The following is an 18948-nucleotide window of genomic DNA, read 5'->3' on the forward strand; positions in this document are numbered from 1 at the left end:
ACAGGTTAGGAAGTGAACATAGTTGTGTTACTTTAACTTTTAAGGTGTTAAAAGTTAACAGTTGAGAGAATACTTGTAACAGGCAGCTGCTGTTCCCAAAGTCCTCAAATATAATCACTAAAGGAGTATGGTTTGGATCTTTTGCACAGAAGTAACAAATCTGTAAGGGGCAATAGTTATCTCTAAGTAGTGCAGTCGTGTTAACCTCTTGTGAAAAAGATTTGAAGGATCAAATAGCAAAACTTCTGGCTCACTTCTAAGAAAAATTAAGCTCAGAGCCTTATGCAAAAGGCTGGCCTATAAATCCCACACTATTCAATCAATTAGCCTTACAGTACTCCATACACTTGAATTCCAACTTCACAGAACAGTGTTGACACAGAACCCACAAGCAGTAAGTCCTCAAACACACAAGGTCACTTCTCAAAGGTTGCTGCCAATCATTCAGAGAGAAGCTACAAGGAACTCCATATACACACACACATTTTTATTTTAATAAATAGTGTTTTACAGGCTCAGGCTTTTTTGTTGTTGTCTTTAAAATCACATATACAGAACAGAAAACCGCCTGACCAAGTAACAAGAACTGAACTAGTAACCCTGGGAAGGAATGCATGCCCTCGATAACACTGAAGACCTTAACTGAAAGGGGACATCCCATGGGCAGCACAGTAATTCACATCACAGATCAGACAACTTGAGAGAAACGTAGCCAAAGTAAGATGAGTGACCTTAAATGGACCACTTGTCTTTACAGAGCCACAACAGTGCAAGGAAAGCAAAGAGCCCAAAAGCCTCTATCTTCTAGGGTCACCCCTGGATGCACACACATGCCCTCGCATTCTTTAAGCTATACATTCTAACCACAAGTGGAGAGGCTAAGCACAGCAGGTATGCAAAATTATTCCATTGAAGAAGAGATTGGATGACACAGTAATGTTACATTTCAAGATTTTAAATTAGCAGATGTTTTTGCATCCCTTCATTATGGCAGTGGAACAGACCCCACCTTTTCTTACAGAGGTTTAGTCCAAAAATTTCCTGTTGGCATTAGCACCAAAGAGAGCCACTCTGATTTCTGGCATCATCTGTTGAAAAAGAGTACATCAGTTATATGCAACACAATTGCTGAGCATTCCTCACTACAGGAATTGTGTGACAGCTAGGTTAGTCTTCAGAATTAAGAAGGTAATTCACTTGAGTTTTCTGAAGCTTTTATGTGATTTCATATTGCCTGCTAGTCTGTACACTGAAAGGATTGCCTACATTGCAGCAAGAGGAAGAGATGCCACAGCTAGTATTTCCACTAGGATATAACAACATCTCAGCCAAATTTCCTTGTGCTGAAGCTAGCTTCAATAAACAAAGTTAAACTCAGTATATCAGCATCTTGTCTGCAGCACAATCACAGAAGACTTTCATTACCATCTCTTCTAGAGTTTTTTGCTCATTCTTAACCTGAAAAGTATATTTTTGGGGAAAAGCCATGTTTGCTGTAGAGAAGCGCAAGCAATAAGTAATCTTCCTTCCCTTCAAATGATCAGCTTCTTGTTAGCCACACTGAAATCTGATCCCACACAATATTAGGATTTAATTACAAGATAAAACCAGTTAATTAATCCTCTTCTCACTTTAGCTGTGAGAGAAACTCACCTGCTGGGCTACAAGGTCCAGCCGACTTTCCAGGGTATTAGAAACCTTAATTTTACCATCACTATTGTAGATTTCAACACCTCCAGCACTAGAAAGGAAAAATAAAAGTCACAGAATCCATGATGCATCTCAAAGCTATAAGGTGGCAAAGACATTATCCCAAATGTGCACTTATTGGCAAGTCAGAGATATAGGTAACTCTTGTTCATAAACATTTTTTGGTCATGACTTATTAAGAGTCAACACAAAGTAATGCAGTGAAGCAGTAGAGCAAAAACAACTTCACAGCTACCAGGTACACAGCTACATACAAAGATACTCTTTAGCACAATGTAAATACAAGCAGTGCTGTGAAATTTGTCATTTCAAAACAGTTTCAGACTTCGTATTTTATTATTAATAAGATTCCTTCAGATTTTGGAAAGTGAAGAATAGTACTGGAAGTTCTGTTTGCTTGTTCATACATTAGAAATGATCAGTAATTTTCAGAATAGGCAGCTTTGTTCCATGTTAATTAATTAGGGAAATAAAGCCTAGCAGGCCAAACAAACACAAATTACTTTGTGTCGTTACCCTGCAGCACCTTGCCTTCCTCCCTAGGACTCAGTCTGCTTCCTTCAGAGACAGAAAGCATGGCTACATTTCTATTCTCCCACTCTAAAAGGCCAACAGTTAATTAAGCTTTTACGTACAGTTATTCTATTCTTCAGCACTGTTGCAACAGGCTGGAGGTTGCAGGAAGCTTTTATTAATAGTTTTGATCCACTAGAACAGCAGTAGACTGTGGAGATACTACACACATCATTTTCCAAGACTGTTCTAATAGCTGTAGTAAGTTTGGGCTCAGTAAAAGACTCCCATTTTCCTTACATTTCGTCTGGCAGGAAGTTGTCTTGGTCAATGTGAATATCCACATCCCTTTTTGTGGCATTTTTGTAGATAGGAATGCTCTTCTGTACAGCAGCCTAGGACACAAGAGAAGCATGCCATTAATGTGGATAAATGCTAGCACATCATTAGGATTTGCTTGCTTATTCATTTGGAGAGAAAAAAAAAAAAAAAAAAAAAAAAAAAGGGATTGAGTGTTTTGTTCTGTTTTCTAATTAGGCAATCTGTACAGTTTTTGAGCTGAGAACATTTATTATTATTATTAATGTTGTAGTGGTCTCAAGTTTCCTAGGTAACACCCAAGCAAGGAAATGATTCCCAACTTGAAATGTATACTTGTTCTCTCACATTGTACCTGCAGCAGAAGTGCAGCTTGAGAGCAAGCTTTCCTTGTTTTCACGTCACACAGATGTGACATGCAAATACTTGCAGTCAGGTCTCAGCCTTCACAAGCAAGGATACTGTCATAGCACTGTAGGTGTCTTACCTTAACCATAGGGAGATCTTGTTTCCTGCACCGGACAACTATTCTAGGCTCAAGCAGCTGGTAGAATCCCTGCACAAGATAACCACCACTCCATCAGAAAATTGTCATTTTAATCATCTTAGAATTATTTAACCCTGAAAAAGGAAAGGAGCTGATCCATTTGAAGAACAAGATCTGGCAATGCTAGCCTATTCCAATAAGAATCATAAGTTCACCCCATGCAGGTATTCCAAGAAGATGGCAGCAACATCCAGGAAAGCCTTTGACTACAGATCATACGTTCCCTATGTTAGCCTAAAGTTTGGAACCTGAGTGCAACTAGATGTGCATATCACAAGATTGAGCTGCCCAGATAATATACACCATTATAAAAGGATGACTGCTGTCCAGGCAAACTGAGCAAACTGTCATTTTCCTTTGCAGTTCTTGGAGAAGACATGCTGTAGTTTCAGTTCAGTTCCTGTAACTCCTGCCTTGTAGTGCCTGTAGTAATACCACGAGTACTGATCCTTCAGCAGATCAAATCTAACCAAGATGGACGTGGCTAGTTTGCACAAGTGAGACAGGTTTGTTTCATATCAGCTAAATGTGGCATGGAAACAAAAACAGGGAATCGGAAGCACCAGCTGGGAACGCTATTAAAAGCACTCTGCCATTAAGCTGCAGACAGGACAGTTTGGGGCTTGTTTCTCTGAGTTTATGGCAAAAAGGACTAATTCACACCAGATGGTGGCACTAGTGGCTGCACAAGTGACCCTAGACAACACTTTCTAGATATTTAGCATAAGTTCTAGTGCTAGAGAATGGTATTACGAATCCATATTTTACCTATACTTTGCATGTGTCACAAATGTGTGCCATACTGCAGTGAATACACCAAAGCTAGGACTAGCTTTGCAGGTAACTACTGACTTCTAGGATTGAAGAAACAGCTTTACCCAAAGCTTCATCTGAGTAGCTCATTCCAGCTAATTACCACAAAAGCTTAAAGCATGCATCCTAAACATGCATCTTACATATGATTTATGCGTGCACATCTGTAATCATTCTTACAATGGAAGCCAGCTGCTGGTATACTACATCTTACACTTCAGAATAAACTACAGCTGTACCTGTTCAGAATCTAAGATCAAAAGATATAGCAGAAGTGATGTTTAAAACTCAAAGATCATCCAGCAACGTTTGATCTACAGTAGCTGTATCCAACTGTAACCTCTACAGTTGGTTCCGTTTGAAGAAAGACACCAAGGTGAACAAAGCTGCAATCATTTATTAGCTATGATTTAAATATTTACCTGTAGAACTAGTCCATCCAGCAGTATTTGGTACCTGGCAGTATCCTTCACCACCTTGGCAAGTCTTAGCTTGGCCTCATTCAGCAAATCCTACATTCAGAAGAAAATCAGATCAGCAGAGCCCATCTGTTTGGCATTTGGTTTCATGCCTACCAACTTTCTATACTCCTATTATAGCTATCACACCCTGCCAACACGTAAATGTACACTCCAGCTGGTGTTCATCCAAGCTAGACCTTCATCTATGTGCATGGCACAACATCCTTTCCAAACACTTCCCCATTCTCTGCCCTGATCTGAACCCAGAATAACCAGACAACAGTTCTTTTTTTTTTTTTTCCTGAAAGAGACCTCAGCAGTAAAAGGATGGTATTTATATTAATTCACAGAGCAACTACATAAGTTATAAATTGTTGCCTAATCTAAACTAATAAAGTTGTCCAAATCACTATTTTTTCCAGCCTTGTGATCAAGTAAAGAAGTTCAACCTATATTTTTACCAAGCATTAAAAAAAAAAACATTAATTTTGTAAAAAAGCAACTTGAAAATCAAAAGTAAAAGCTTATTTTTAATTCAGAGTAGATGTTCTTGAATGTCTTTGTTTCAGTAAATCAGTATCAGAAGAGACTGATCAAATTTCTTTAAGACTCAACTCAAATACAGCTCCTAGAAGTGAACCACTCCTATAATTACTTCAGAAGAAGCAATTGTATGATTTGGTATAAAACCTTCTTTACTGTTCTGCCTTACAGTGTTTAATAGAAAAGTGCACATCAATGCAATCAGTTGTAAAGTATAAGACTATCACAATTCAACAACGTGCTCAAAATACAGTTACACTACCAACTACAGAGCAACACAGCATTTCTGGAAGGGATCACCTTTATTCTTCAAGGAGAAGGGTAACGAGCCAATAAGGGAAGCAAGAACAACTAGCATGTGACTTTAAAGGGTTTTAAATGAGGAAGAGCGTTATGTATTACTCAGAAGCATGAGATTGAGTCAGCTGATACATGAGGAAGAGATTACCCAGCAGAGACACAATGCAGCCCGTTTGTTAGCCACCCCCTTCCTCCTCACTGTCAGAACAATCAAAAATTTGAAACTGGCCACTTTCTTCTACTAACTCCTTTTCCACAGCAGAGCTGACTTGAACATCATTACCAAGTGTTTTACATTCGATGTGTTTTTCCAACAGCTCAACAGCACCACCCAGCCAGCACATAGAACACTGCAACTGTTTGAGATGGGATAAGAAAAGTGGTGATAGGTAACCTTCAGGCTGCGTGATAAACAAATAAGAATACCTGCACATGGTGCAAGATAAACACAGCAAGACTAAACAGCAGCCTGCCTTGGTAAATGATCACTCACCCTATACATTTATACACAGACTGGTTACTTACTTAGCAGAAAAAGAAGCAAACCCATTGTAAATTCCATTTACTAAGGCCACTAAAGATGAGAGAAAAAAACAAACTGGAAAACAGTGCATTAAAGCACACCAGCCTTAACGTCAGCAAACAGAACTTCAAAGTTCCACAGCGTGTAAAAGAGAGTTCTTTCAAGTCCATAAAAGAAATAAGCTATTGTCCAAACAGTAGATAAAACAGATGCCTGTAAAGCTCCCAGCAGAGAGCTGTGTTTCCCTTTTAAAAGAACAGGCAATAGAGACTGTGAAAACAAGCTAAAGCAAATTAGTGAACCTGGATCATACCTTCAGTGACTTTTCAGACTAGCTGGGGAAGCCACTGCTGTACGTTGATGCAAACATTACTCAATCACAAACCATGTTTTCCTTCCCAGAATGAAGAAGTTCATTTCCTAACAGATGGTAGGAATCAAACCTTGGTGGTGTTTACTGCAGGCATACTCACTGAAATAAGGTCATCCCTTGCTTTGAGGACCTTCAGTCTTGCCTGATTCATCAGGTTGGACATCTGACTGCAAATTGCATGATAAAGTTGAATCAGCCTACCAGGCTTTGAATACAGACAGAAAAACTACAACATTTAACTGCATACATTTAAAAGTAGCAATACAACAATGTTTAATAACAAAGCCTGCTTAAATATTTTAACTTGTGTCAGAACTTGTGCAAATGATTACAATGCAGAACCTCACTGTTCAGTAAAGACCCACCAAAACAAAACCTGACACAACCATTTGTGCAAGAGTAACAGACCAAGCTGCAGTTTTAGACAGACATAAAGAGCTAAGATAGATTTTTTTCACCAGATCTCCTACCAGTTATACAATTGCTGCTCACCTTTGATAATTACTCCTCAGAAAAATTAGAAATTTGGAATTAGAACTCAATACATTAAGCTGCAATTTGTCCACTTACCAGAGTCTTGTAGAAAATTAGTAATAAGAGAAGAGCTCAGGCTCCGAAGCCAACCACCTAGCCTAAGCAACTTACATTTTCTTTTGCTGCTCAATTTGTTTCTCTTTCTTTTCATAGTACTCCATGATTTTCAGCCTCTGTGTCTGAACAAGACGACCCTTTTCAATGTTGAATTCTTCTTCAGCCTGCAGTAAAGATTAAAGAAGTGAAGTGTATATTGATTCCACCGGTTGAAAAAAACAGAATTAGATGAAATGGCCACGTTTTAAGAACATGTTCACAGATAAACTAGGATCATATAATTTATGGTTCCCTATAAGCAAAACATCTCAATCAAAACTCAAGTCAAAAGGAACCTTACTAAGATACAGTTTATTTCATCAGTATGTCTGTGAGTATGTCAGTGAGGAATTCTGCAAATAATTCAACCCATGCCTTAAATATAAACGTATGCTTTTGTTCCCCAGGATACTTACTAAACCACATCTACAACTGTGTCTGCAGGTGGCTACACAGATTTAGGTACAGTTACAAACAAGCTTTCCCCAAGGTAATTCAAATAGTTAACTTCCATTTTTTTTTCTTTTTTTTTTTCCCATTTTGTTGCAAGCATGAACTTGTGCTTGATTACAAACATCCTTGCTCTGATTTTGATTTCCTACTGATGATGATAAGCCTAACATACAATGGAAGTCAAGCCAAATTCAGAGTAACAAGGGAACAGCTTGCTACAAGAAATCCTAGCGGAATTCTAAATTACGTAGGAAATTCTCTCAATTCTTTGTGTTCTCAAGTTATGTAGAAGAGGCAGGGAAAGTGTTCCACTTACTCCAGTCTGTTCACATTGCTATTCAGCTCTCCTGTTTGCATAAAAATGTAAGTGAACTTAAATGTGAATTTATTCATGTCCAAGAACTGCCAAGAAACTTGGGCAAAAGTACAGCTCCAGCTCAGTTACTTTGTTTTGATTTGTAAACAGATAAGAAACATTAACTGTATTCAGTAGCATCATTTTTGTTATACAATAACTAAATCTTAAGTAAACTACAGAAAAGTTTCCTAGGATTGCTTTGAGTGCAATTATCAAACCAGGATGTCAGAAGCAGTTCTCCTTTTACTGACATTGAACTTCCACTTTTACCTTTGCATCTATTTCTTCAGCCTTTTCATTGGCCTCCTGCTCAATGAAAGCCATCATATGTTTGATCTGTAACAAGAGAGAGAAAAGGTATTTTCTGTTAGAAAGGATCTGATGAGAAGTGTATCCCTCAGAAAGGCACAGATGGCACCTGAATGAATCCTGCTGATAGAGACCACAGCAAGCACATGACGTGATAGTTAGAGACTGGTTTGCATTAACACATTCAAATTAAAGATACTTTTTGAAACTGCTCCACAGGTCCAACAGCTCAAAGACATAGAATCCAATTGTATTAAGTTCTTCTTGTTTATCTTGCACCATTCTGTGGCCAGGCTTAAGTTTCGGTTCAAATCTGGAGCAGACCATAAGGAATCATTGCCCAATCAAATCACAACTTCTAGCAGCACAGCCATTTCCAAGCACGGATGAAGTGGATTGTAGACTCAACTGTACCACAAACACCTCCTTTTCACTTGCACTTAATGACAAGTTATGTTTCACAACCTGGTCTGAACAAACTTGAATGCAAGATCCTATTTATGTAATCTCATGCCAAAATGAAGCTTCTTAAAGAAAAGTGCTGATGAGAGAACAGAACCCATGGGCAGACAGCACCATGGCCATATACATTAAAAAACAAATGGTAGCAGGAAAGTGGAAGATATTAGGCATACGCTGTGGAAGAAATGAACAGGTTTCTACATCCTCAAAATGAAGTCAATCATTTTTATCTGAATTCTGGTCTGCAGCACTTGGGTTTGCAAGTCCACCTACAATGTCAACTTCTTATCCTGCTTGCCTGACCTGGGTGGCTGACTGAATTAAGCTTTAGATCTACTTGTTTTAAAGAAAGAAAATCTGAGAGAGGCAGATAAAACATGGACATAATTTTGGTGAACAGCCTTGTTTTGAAGAAAATGATTATCCTTTCCATGGGAAGTCCTAGATGTCAGGGTGGCTTTGGCCTTGCATGACTAGCAAGGTTAGATGGAAGAATTGACTGAACATTGTTGCCAGAAGAAACCAAATGTATTATTGAGAAAAATCTCTTAAAGATGGTTTCAATGGGAAAATTTCTGAGAGTACCATAATAAGTAGTTAAAAGTTCAGAGGCCCAGCTGGCAAATTCATGCCAGGATTTATGCACAGGCAGAACCAGTATGCTACCAGCAGCACTCTTTTCCAGTCAACAGGATCGCCCCAGCTAGGTTCAGCAGTGCAAAACAAGGGCAGGAAAGTTATAGGTGTGAAAGTCCACTAACACTGAGTGTTTCACATATCCACAAAGCCCACACTAGCCCATGAAGTCTACCATAGAAAAATAAAACGGCCTGGTTGAAAAGGGCCACAACGATCATCGAGTTTCAAACCCCCTGCTATATACAGGGTTGACAACCACCAGACCAGGCTGCCCAGAGCCACATCCAGCCTGGCTTTGAAGTCTATGCCCAAGGTAGCCGAGCAACGCCAACACAAGGTCAGCTTTATTTTTACAATCTTCACAGAAGAGGAAGGAAATAATTATAACAATAATAATAAAAATAAGAAAACACAATGCAGCAATTCCCCTTTTGGAGAAAGACGACCTACTGATTTTACTTTCAATGTGATGCTTCCCTGCCAAGAGACTATGTTTACTGAATGAGAAAGTGAGACACAAAGCGCTTATGATGCAGAGGACACCTGGGAGGTCTGCCCACTGCCTGCAGGACCGGTGCTGGCTGGATCAGTGCAGTCGCTAACAGCACACACCGCATCCAGCCCGGTGCTGAGCAGGATTCTGGGCAGGGGCACTATTTACTGTCAATAAGGACACAGTGCCCTGGCCCAGCAGGAAGCTTCCAATGTTCAGAATTCAGCCTTAAAAGTTTCCATTGCAGAAGTAGCCTGGTTTGCACCGCTCGGCTTGAGGGTACAGAAGTAAAAAGGACAGACGAATGCTAAGTTCCAGTTAGATCGAATTAGCGTAGCCCTACGAAAAAAGAGGGGCAGAGCCCTTAAAGTAACATCTAGAAAAGCAGAGCTTATGCAGGGCAACGTATTTACCTGCCTCAAAGAACAACTATGCGCTGAAGACAGCACAACACCCGGGCCAGCTTCGGGGCGAAGCCGGCTGCAGCCTACAGGCCGCCGTTCCGCCACGGTCACCCTCCACCCGCCCATCAAGCCGAGCCGAGCCCTACCTGCTTCTGGACGTCGGCATCGCTGAGCGCCATGGCGGCGGCGGGCGCGAAGGAAGGCGCTCGGGGCCCGAGAAACGGCGGTCAGAGCCGGCGGCGAACACGGCTGGAATCAAATCCGGTTCGGGTCACAGCTGCCGCTGTGTCACCGCGCCCCGCCCTCTCTTTCCCCCTAGCCAATAGGAGCCTGTGCTCTGCGTGACGTCACCGACGGGCGGGGCACCGCGTGAGGCAGGCTGCCATCTCGCGGCCGCGGGCAGCGCGTTGGCGCTCGCACGTGGAGCGCTGCATGGGAGCGGCGCGGCTGGCCTGGAGCCGTGCCGTGAAGTGGGCTGTTCAAGCGCCTCACGGCGATAAGCCGCCGGGGGTTCCAGGCCTTTTTGGATTACTGTGACCTCCTGTCGTGCTGTGACCAAGCCCATTTTTAAGAGATGCGCTGGTTTTTTCGAGTTTTGCTACTGCTTCTGTTTTACGGCCAAACTTTACGCGTGCCCACCATAGCGCTTGTTCACCCTGGCTGGCAGCGAGCGCCTCTTTCCCTTCTGTAGCTGCGTTTCCTGAAACAAACAACGGAGCCGCTCCTTACACACCAGCTTCTATCCACGCTTCTTGTTTCTACTTCCCCAATTTAACCACGCCTTTCCCGGCGTCCTCGCCCTTGCGGCGGGCGGTGACACGGCCGTGACGCGCCGCCTTCTCCTCCCCCTGCCCCACCATCATGGCGGCGGCGGCGGCAAATTAGGGCAGAGCGAGCTCTGCCCGGTGCGCGCGCGCGCGCGCGCCCACCACCCCCGGCGGCTGCGGCCCGGCCCGGCGCTGCGCCGCTCCTCGCCCCGCCCGGCCTGCCCCCCCCTTCCCTCCCTTCCTCCCTCCTCTCTTCCTTCTCCCCGCCTTTCGGCGGCGGCCGCAGGTGAGGAAGGGCCGGGGTTGGGGGGGGAACGAGTGGTCGGGAGACTTCCGCGCGCCGGTTTATTTCATTATTTTCTGCGCGTTCCCGCCGGCAGGGAGGCGTGCGGGTGGGGGGGGGAGGGAGCGGGCGCGCCCCTGGCGGCCGTCGGGCTGCGGCCGCTGAAGGGCGGCGGGAGGAGAGGCGGCAGCGAGGGGGGGAGGGGGCATGGATGTGCGCCTGCACCCGGCCCCGCACCCGGCCCCGCACCCGGCCCCGCACCCGGCCCCGCACCCAGCCGGAGCGCGGGATGAGGGCTGCGGCGCGCACGGCCCGCCGCCGCCTGACTCATCCCGGCTCCGTGCTGCCGGGATAGAAATATCTCATTCATCGCCGTAGTAACGGAGTGGCTTACGATGCGCTCCCGCAGAGCCGCGCTGCTGCTCCGGCCCCGTTTTGTGGTGCTGTGTGGGCCTGCGGGCCGAGGGCATGGTGGGGGGCGATAGGAAAAGCGTTCCTCGCCCGTTAGCAGAGCTGTGCTGTAGTGGTTTGGAGAGGTGGCTGGCAGCTCTGAAAACAGAAGCTTTCTGGTGGATAGCCCGCACAGGTCTTGGTTTTCTTCCTAAAAGATAGTCAAACGTTTCGCCTAAAATGCTCACTTAATTACAGCTCCTTCTAAGGCCAACCAAAGCCGCCGCCCAGATACGCTTTCCAGTGCTACCATCCATTACGAGACGCTGGGGACTGGTAATGGATGTAGCATTGATTCATCTCCACTTGGGATCGGCGTGTTTGGACTCAGTAGTTCACAGCTTATTGAAAGCAATCTCTTAGTCATTAGCACTCTCGGAAAAGTAGGCCGAGGAGTTTGTCTAGTAGCCAGCCCGCAGCCAGGTGCCCTGCCTGCTAGGGCAGGTGTTCGGGAGGCAAACTGCTGCAGGGTTGGACCAGTCCGCGCACGCACCTCATCCCAATCCCCCGCTCAGCCCTTCTGGTGAGGTGGCGGAGATCTGGGTGGTTTCCATGAAGTTGGCACAGGGTGTGGATTTGTAGCTGCACATCCTGCAGGCACCTCCTTGCAGTTGGGTACATCTGAAAAGGAACTCCTGTGTAAATGTGAGGCTGTGAGTTAGAGACACGTGTTGCCAACTAGGAAATCTGAGAGCAGTTACCTGTTAACAGAGAGCCAGACCAAATCCATGAGCTTCCTTAAAGTGTTTTGAACTCCAATGCTGCAGGTTTGTTGCCTCCCTAAATCTCAGTGTCTGTGCTCGACTGAGCAGTTACTGAATGAGGCCGCGTGTACTTTGAAATAATTCCCCAACAGCAGGAAGTGTTCTGAGGTGAGATTGTAGCTGGTAAGTGAAGCTTGACAACTTGCTTCGAGTCTTGGAATGACTGTTTTTGAGCAAGACTTAGATACTGTCGTGACAGGGCCTTGTTCTTAAAAAGAAGGTGGTCTGTACTGTGCTCTTGGTTCTGGACCTGTTTTTGGCAGGTTACACAGAAATTGGTCGAGGTATTGATCAACTGCTATTTTTATAAGCATACAGCAAAATAGTTTGCAAGGCTGCAGCTCCACATGCACGCAGCATACCTGTGATGTGCAACAGTCAGATGTGCGGCAGCCCTTGGTGGCAACTGCTGAGTTGTTCCACTGTGCAGTATCGCTGCATTTTGGCATTTGAATGGTGTGCAGCAAATGCAGCTGGAGGCACACTGGGATTTTTCAAGGGAGGACTGAAATATGGCTGAGTCCCTTCTCTAAGGGATTATGTTGGCTGTATTCGTGGGTAGATTTGCATCGCCCTTTAACTAACGTGTTACTCTTCTGTGGATTAGGACGTGACAGATTGCATGAGGAAATGACAGTCTGACTAGGACTGCTGTGTTCAGGTCAGTTGAATGGCTCAGCCCACATATAACAAGCAGCGTGGTTGGTTGAAGGAGTAAAGGGCAACAGCAGCTTGAACAGGGGTAGGTTTTTCTCCCCCGTGGGTGCAGAGTTAGAGATACTGTGAATTACTTCCTACGAAGGAAAACTCACTTCATTGTGGTGATCTCTTTAGTTTTTTAAGTAGCAGTGCAAAAATTTTCTGAACCAGAAGTAACCTCCTTGGCCATGTTTTGAACGCTTGTGTAGTCCTGCAGTGCCTTGTTTCCTCTGATCCGTTACATCTCCCAAGCAAGCCTTTGTCTTATTCTCTTAAATTCTTTCTGGCCTCTTTTACATCTTGCTCCTCTAGTGGAAAGCTCTCCTCCCTCTGATCTGGTTGTTCAAGCTGTGCGTCCTTTTCTAATCCCAGTCATTCCTGAAAAATGGTCTTTTCTGCAGTACTTACAGTATCTGAGTCAGTATTTGTCTATGTCGTTTTGAAAACAAAAACAATAGTTCGCAATTTAAAATGAGTAATTCAGTTATGGTGTTCTCTGGAAGGAAGACCAGTGAGTGACTTTTCCAGTCTGATGTTCTTTTTTGCAGTCCTTCTATTCGAGTTTTTGACAGTTCCTTGTCATTCAGTATAAAACTACCTCTCAATATGCATCTGCCCAAGTGGTTACTTTTCTTCAATTGAAGTTGTTGTTGTTTTTTATCCATTGCTTTCCCAGGGAAACATTAAGCCACTATTTAAACAAGTTGTGGTCTGACTCTCTTTCCTCCACCCCCTCCAGAGGTGCTGAGCTAAGCGTGCTGAAATTTTCATGAGTTAGACCTCACCGCTGCACGTGGATCACTGTGCTGGTATAGAATTTCATTCTTGTTTTTACAAATTTTTTTCTTCAGTTTTCTCTGAAAATCTGTTCTAAAGGCTGATGTTTATTATATATATTCAGAGCCAGTCTTTGATATGCATCGTAGTGTCTGGATTTCTGTAGACCACCCATCAGGCTCATTCTTTCTGGATGGATCTGTACAGGTTGGCTTGAAGGGCTCCCATTCATTGTGTAGGCATTGCAGAAATTGCTTTAGTTTCAAGACTGTGGATCTCTGTGAGCAAAACAAAACTGAGACGTACTGAGGAGCTTTTGCTTTCTGGTAAATGGCATCTTTCACATCTGCAGATGTGGAGATTGCAGCTGGGGATCTGGCCTGAGGAATACATCTATTGTTAATGATCCTGAAGTCTCCTGAGCAGTTCTTTCCAAATCTCTCATGTTTATTGAAATCTCAGTTTGTGGTAGTGGCTGAAGGGTAGTTGCATATTACAGAAAAGTCGTGTTTGTCCTTTGCTGTAACCTCTTGCATTTCTGAAGCATTATATGTCAAGTGTTACCTTTAGTTTTTGACATTGATTCTTTCCAATATAAATCACTGTTTCAGTTCTAGCTGTAGCAAAGACTCAAATGAATATTTCTGGTAAAGGATTTCAAGAATTTGAAATGCACAAGAAGAGGAAGGGCTTCCCAGAATATAGTCTTCAGGAAAGTATCCTCCGTTTTCAATAATGAACAAATTTCAGAAAGTAGAGCTGTTACAGTTTAAAGAAGGAACTCTTAGCCAATTTGCCACCAACTCTTTTTTCCCATTATAGCTGGAAGTTTTAAAATTGACTTAAATATTTCTTCTAAACATATCCATATTCTGAAGCTTATAAATTCTCTAGCTCCTTCAATATCTGTTATGTACCTGTTCAGCAGTGCGAGCGTTCCTGCTGGCCTTCCAGTTAGGCATCAATTCTGACGGCCAGGTGGGAGCTGCTGCTTATCTGGGAGTGGCTGTTTGAAGTGATGGAGAGCTTGATGTTGAAAATTCATTTGGAAGCTCTTGTTGCTGTTGGGTTTATCAGGTTGATTGGAAGTAGTTATCCAGGCTGTTCCTTATACAAAATGCTAGAACATGTTGGTTAGTCTGACGCTTTATTTCAATCTGCTGTGTTGCTTTTTCCTCACTTATGTGTTGTCTTTTGATATTCATTTAGTTTTTCCTTGTCACTGATGACTGTTTTTAATTTCTATTTCTCCTAGCTTCTCCCGCTGTTGTTGTTTGAGTGTTTGAAGAAGCAACTAAACCAATAGTGAAATAAGGTCATTCTTTGACCAGATGTCACTATTAGATACAGCTTTCTGTTTTATGAGTATTAATGTCTGGTGAGAAATCCAGGACACACGGCCATCTGTTCTTCCAATCCCAGCAACGACCGTAGAGTTTCCTGTGTTGACCATGTGTTTGCCATTGCTGTTGGAACAGTAAAATGAGTTTGAGACAGTTGTCTCTTTTCCTGCAAGAAATTTTTTGCATTGTAATATGGAATCTGAGAAAGCAGTGAGTGAGGAAAATAACCTTGTGAGGCTTAGGGGAAAGGAGTTTCCTCTGAAGGCTGTTCCTTTTACCTCAAACTGCAGTTAAGTGAGTCTTCAGAACCCTTCAAACCGCTCTGCATGACTACACCTGTATTTTTGTATGTGGTTGAGTTGGGAGGTATTAGAAGGCAGACACATGGTGAGGAACTGTTCAATTTGCTTTAATGTGAGAGTATGTATGCCAAGCAGGAGTGAGAAATTCCACTGCTAACTGCAGTCAGAGCACTAGACTTGAAGGCATTTGGTTTTACTCTGCATAGTTTTTATTAAAATAAGAATGCATAGGATAGAAAGGCAAAACTCTGGATATTACTTCATGATTGTTACATAATTCCTTGTTATGTATGAGTTCATGACCTATTGCAACTTTATAAAAAAAAAAAAAAGAAACAACAAGCAAACCACTCTCCTTTTTTCTTACAGTGTTCAGTAACCCAGAGAAAAGCCTACGTGCCCAATAAGAGCACTAAGAAACTGCAAGCCAACCTGATGGCGTCCTCTACTGCTGTGCCTGTAGGATTTCACTATGAAACAAAATACGTAGTTCTCAGCTACCTGGGGCTTTTATCACAAGAAAAGCCACAGGAGCATCCTTCTGCTTCAACTCAAGGTAATATTTACACATGCCTGTTGACATATACAACTGTTTTTGCAGTATGCATGTGTGCAGAATGTCAGCCTAATGTTTTGTGTTGTCCATCTCTCTATTCATTTCAATGAATAATAAAATGAGCACTAAGAGATACTGATCCTAACAGAGTTGTTTTATTCAGATTACTGTTTTACTTTGAGCTATGCAGGGCTGACTGGTGTTTATGAAGAAAAAGAGACGTTTTATTAGCTGTCTTCAGATTAGGAAGGATGGATTTGTGTTACTGCTGTTGAGCAATCTTAGGAATCTGAGGCCATGCTTGCTTTTTGGGGAGGCAAGTAGAATTAATGAGGGATGAGGAGGTGTTTACCAGCATAAAGCCTGTGTGGTGACTTAAGCAATCTCATGTACTAAATAGTTTTGCCCAGTTACGTTAGCACTTCTGTTGTTGTCAGTCAGTGGTAGCGAGAGATGTGAGACTTAATCTGGCCTACACTGCATCTATTTATTCGTTTATTTTTAAGAAGCCAAGGACTGCATGGAGTAAGATGTTTCTTCCAGAACAGGTTTACATGTGCAGGAGATTAAGCAGAATAAAATAAGTTTGACGGATTGTTTTTCATGTTCTAGGCTGTGAAGCTTCCTATATTTTGTGTTGGCAAACATTTAAACAACATTGTTTATCGAGATTTTTGTGCTGTCCTGTCAGTTCTTGGTGATGTATATGTTGCTACCAGTTCCTTCAGAACTCCTGATGAAGGCACATTTAAAGAAAGAAAATCCTTGAGCAAGCATTTGAAAATATGTACTGTTACTGAAGTTACTTGTCAGAAATTGAGAAATGCTTGAAAAGAAAAGGGAGCATCAGAGATAAGGCAGAAATAGTGCTGTCAATATGGCTCTGTAACATATGCTGGTTATATTATTTCCTGTGTAAAATTAAGCTTTGTATATGTAAGATGTGTCTGTTTCTTCCACTGTGACTGTATCTGCAGTCCATGAATGGAGAGACACCTTCATGCCAGTATGCTGTTTCACAAAACCATTTGCTGGAAAAAGTGCTTATTTTAGGAATAACATCTCATACTGAATAACCCATCTGGGATAGTTTCTGTAATTCATTCTGTTAATTTATCAAGTAAGTACAAAGCTATAGCCAGGAAGAGTCTAATTCTTTCTACAAATGCATAGTTTGTAAAGGAAACTTAGTCTTAAAGCTTTCTTTCTATAATTTGGCTTTGGTTACCTTTGAAAATTGAGAGGAAACCGAATGGTTTGTTAGTACTGAAACCACTAATAAATATTTGAATTCAAGAGCAGTATTAAAACTGTATAGAGAGGAAGCTATAAATGCTTAAATACAGTTTTTCTAATCACTTAAGGAGACTTTTAAGTTGCTGAGTAAACATAACAAATCTACTTTTTGGACATGATTTGGGTATGTTAGCTTATGTGACAGCAGAGTATAGTTGCATTTGCTATTAAAAGACTCAAAAGCATTGATAGTTTCCAAATCTGTCCTTTCATCCCTTTCATTCATTGCTCTGAAACTTCTCTTCTAAGGCAGAAATTATGCATTTCCCTTACCCAAACTCTCTAATCCTGAAAGTCAACACAACTTTTTTTCACTGCTAGGAGATCCCTCTCAGTGATATTTATGATCAACAACTGTGGAGAAAATATTTTTCCCTTTCTTTTCATCTGTCTTGTTTCTCATTCTGTTGACAATGCCTTGGATGGACTTCATCCTCTTATTGAACTAAGTCTCAAGACTAATCTTGTGTTTATGGATTTGTTTCATTCTTTGTGAACCAATTCTTCCTGTTGCTTTTCTGCTTTCTGTATTTCCAACACCTTTCATTTGTCTGGCAATTACTTTTAAAAGATCTTTTCTCCTACTTTTTTTTCTCGTTGCTTGTAATTGAACAGTCAGCTACACTCAGGCTATGTGTGGCAGCAGCTGTGTGTACACTTCAGAGTGCTGTGTGCATATTATTTGAATTTCGATATCAAGTAGCTACATGTAGTCAGTATTCCTTGTTGGCTAGCATGTGGCTGGTGTCTATGAACTGAAAACTGCCAAAGCAGTGTGCTCTGTATGCTTCTCCCCTAGGGGGACAGTGGGAACAAGAAGTCCATAATGGATGTTACCCGTACTTCCTAATGTGCTGCTGGAAGACAGTTGGGCACTACAGTTACAAGTGTGGCATGAGAGGCCTGCTTAGGACAAGAGATGTGAAAGCCAGTAAATAAAAATGAATAGTTGTTGTTTAGAATCCCATTGTGAAGAATAAACTTGTTTTTCATAAAGTAAACTTGAGGCATAATAAAAATACGACATTACATCATGCTTGCTGGTGTGTTTTTCATATGTTGTCATCAGCCATGGAAACAGTACTTTGCCTGACCCCTATTTCGTTTCATTGATGGTTTTTGTGGTACTTTAAAACTCTAATCACTAATGCTTCTACTCTTTGTGGCTGAATGCTTTTATTTATGGCTTGAGGGGGTTCTGGTACAGAGTACTGGCACTGAATCTTATTTTGCTTTAGTTTGCTTATTATGCTGGTAGACCTTTCATGGCAGACAATATAAGAAGTGATGTTTGACTGTTGCTTGTTTGTAGTTCAGTTGCGTAACACTTATCTGTTTTATGCATGTCGTTCTTGTGAAGTCTTGACTCTGGTTTATGATACTCTCATATATATATTTCTTTTAAGTCTAAGTCTTTGTTCTTTGTTTGATTTCTTTATCTTATTATAATGTATGAGGAGTGTTCAGAAAGGCTGACTTACCTTTATTATGTTAATCTTTTCAGTCTCCTTTTTCCAGTGGAGAGTAAGAGTGTGGGTCAAAGCAGGATCCTAATTATAGCCAGCTTGAATCACCCAGTGGAGGATCTCGTCTCTTTCCATGACATACAAAATGCTAAAATATGAATACATATATATTTACCAGGTGTAGTTAGTATTTGTATACTTTTCAGGAATCTACCCCTTCACCAGTATCCCAAATTTCAGTGGAACTTCTGCAATCCAGTTAAACTAGAGTTCATCTCATGATAGGAGAAATTGAATGCTTTTGTCCATTTAACTGCTACAGCCATCTCCCTAAAACCTCAGCCTTCTTGCATCTCATGCTAGAGAGTTCTTTCTCCATGTCTTTCCATTCCAAAA

The 18948-nt window shown here is 42.1% G+C and overlaps 2 protein-coding genes across 3 annotated transcripts in view; one reads left to right on the forward strand and one right to left on the reverse strand.

The window, feature by feature from the left end:
• Positions 1-484: 484 nt before the first annotated feature.
• Positions 485-10103, reverse strand: ATP6V1E1 (ATPase H+ transporting V1 subunit E1). Its single transcript, XM_042838034.1, has 9 exons — positions 9996-10103; positions 7813-7878; positions 6747-6856; positions 6202-6268; positions 4324-4413; positions 3029-3097; positions 2524-2618; positions 1654-1741; positions 485-1088 (listed from the first exon to the last, which is right to left on the reverse strand). Exons 1-9 carry the CDS (start codon positions 10026-10028, stop codon positions 1026-1028), a joined length of 681 nt encoding a protein of 226 aa, XP_042693968.1. The 5' UTR covers positions 10029-10103; the 3' UTR covers positions 485-1025.
• Positions 10104-10826: 723 nt separating this feature from the next.
• Positions 10827-18948, forward strand: part of BCL2L13 (BCL2 like 13) — a 42138-nt gene continuing 34016 nt past the window's right edge. Inside the window, exons 1-2 of one of the 2 annotated variants that reach the window (XM_042837727.1) lie at positions 10827-10902; positions 15604-15790. In XM_042837727.1, the coding sequence (XP_042693661.1) occupies positions 15670-15790 (121 nt within the window). In that variant the 5' untranslated portion in view covers positions 10827-10902; positions 15604-15669. Of the gene's footprint in view, positions 10903-13569; positions 13622-15603; positions 15791-18948 lie in introns of those variants that run through there. The other variant, XM_042837728.1, reaches the window with a different exon arrangement.

Source organism: Centrocercus urophasianus, unplaced genomic scaffold, assembly GCF_019232065.1.
Source record: "Centrocercus urophasianus isolate 14NV4802_14NV808 unplaced genomic scaffold, USGS_Curo_1.0 seq_73, whole genome shotgun sequence".
NCBI classification, from domain to species: domain Eukaryota; kingdom Metazoa; phylum Chordata; class Aves; order Galliformes; family Phasianidae; genus Centrocercus; species Centrocercus urophasianus.

Excerpts from the sequence above, each read along its gene's own strand:
- ATP6V1E1 (XM_042838034.1), bottom strand. The coding sequence starts at position 10,028 with ATGGCGCTCAGCGATGCCGACGTCCAGAAGCAG. Across the intron at positions 7,879-9,995 it reads ATGCCGACGTCCAGAAGCAG|ATCAAACATATGATGGCTTT; the intron begins GTAGGGCTCGGC and ends CTCTTGTTACAG. Across the intron at positions 4,414-6,201 it reads CAAGGGATGACCTTATTTCA|GATTTGCTGAATGAGGCCAA; the intron begins GTGAGTATGCCT and ends TTCTGAATGTAG.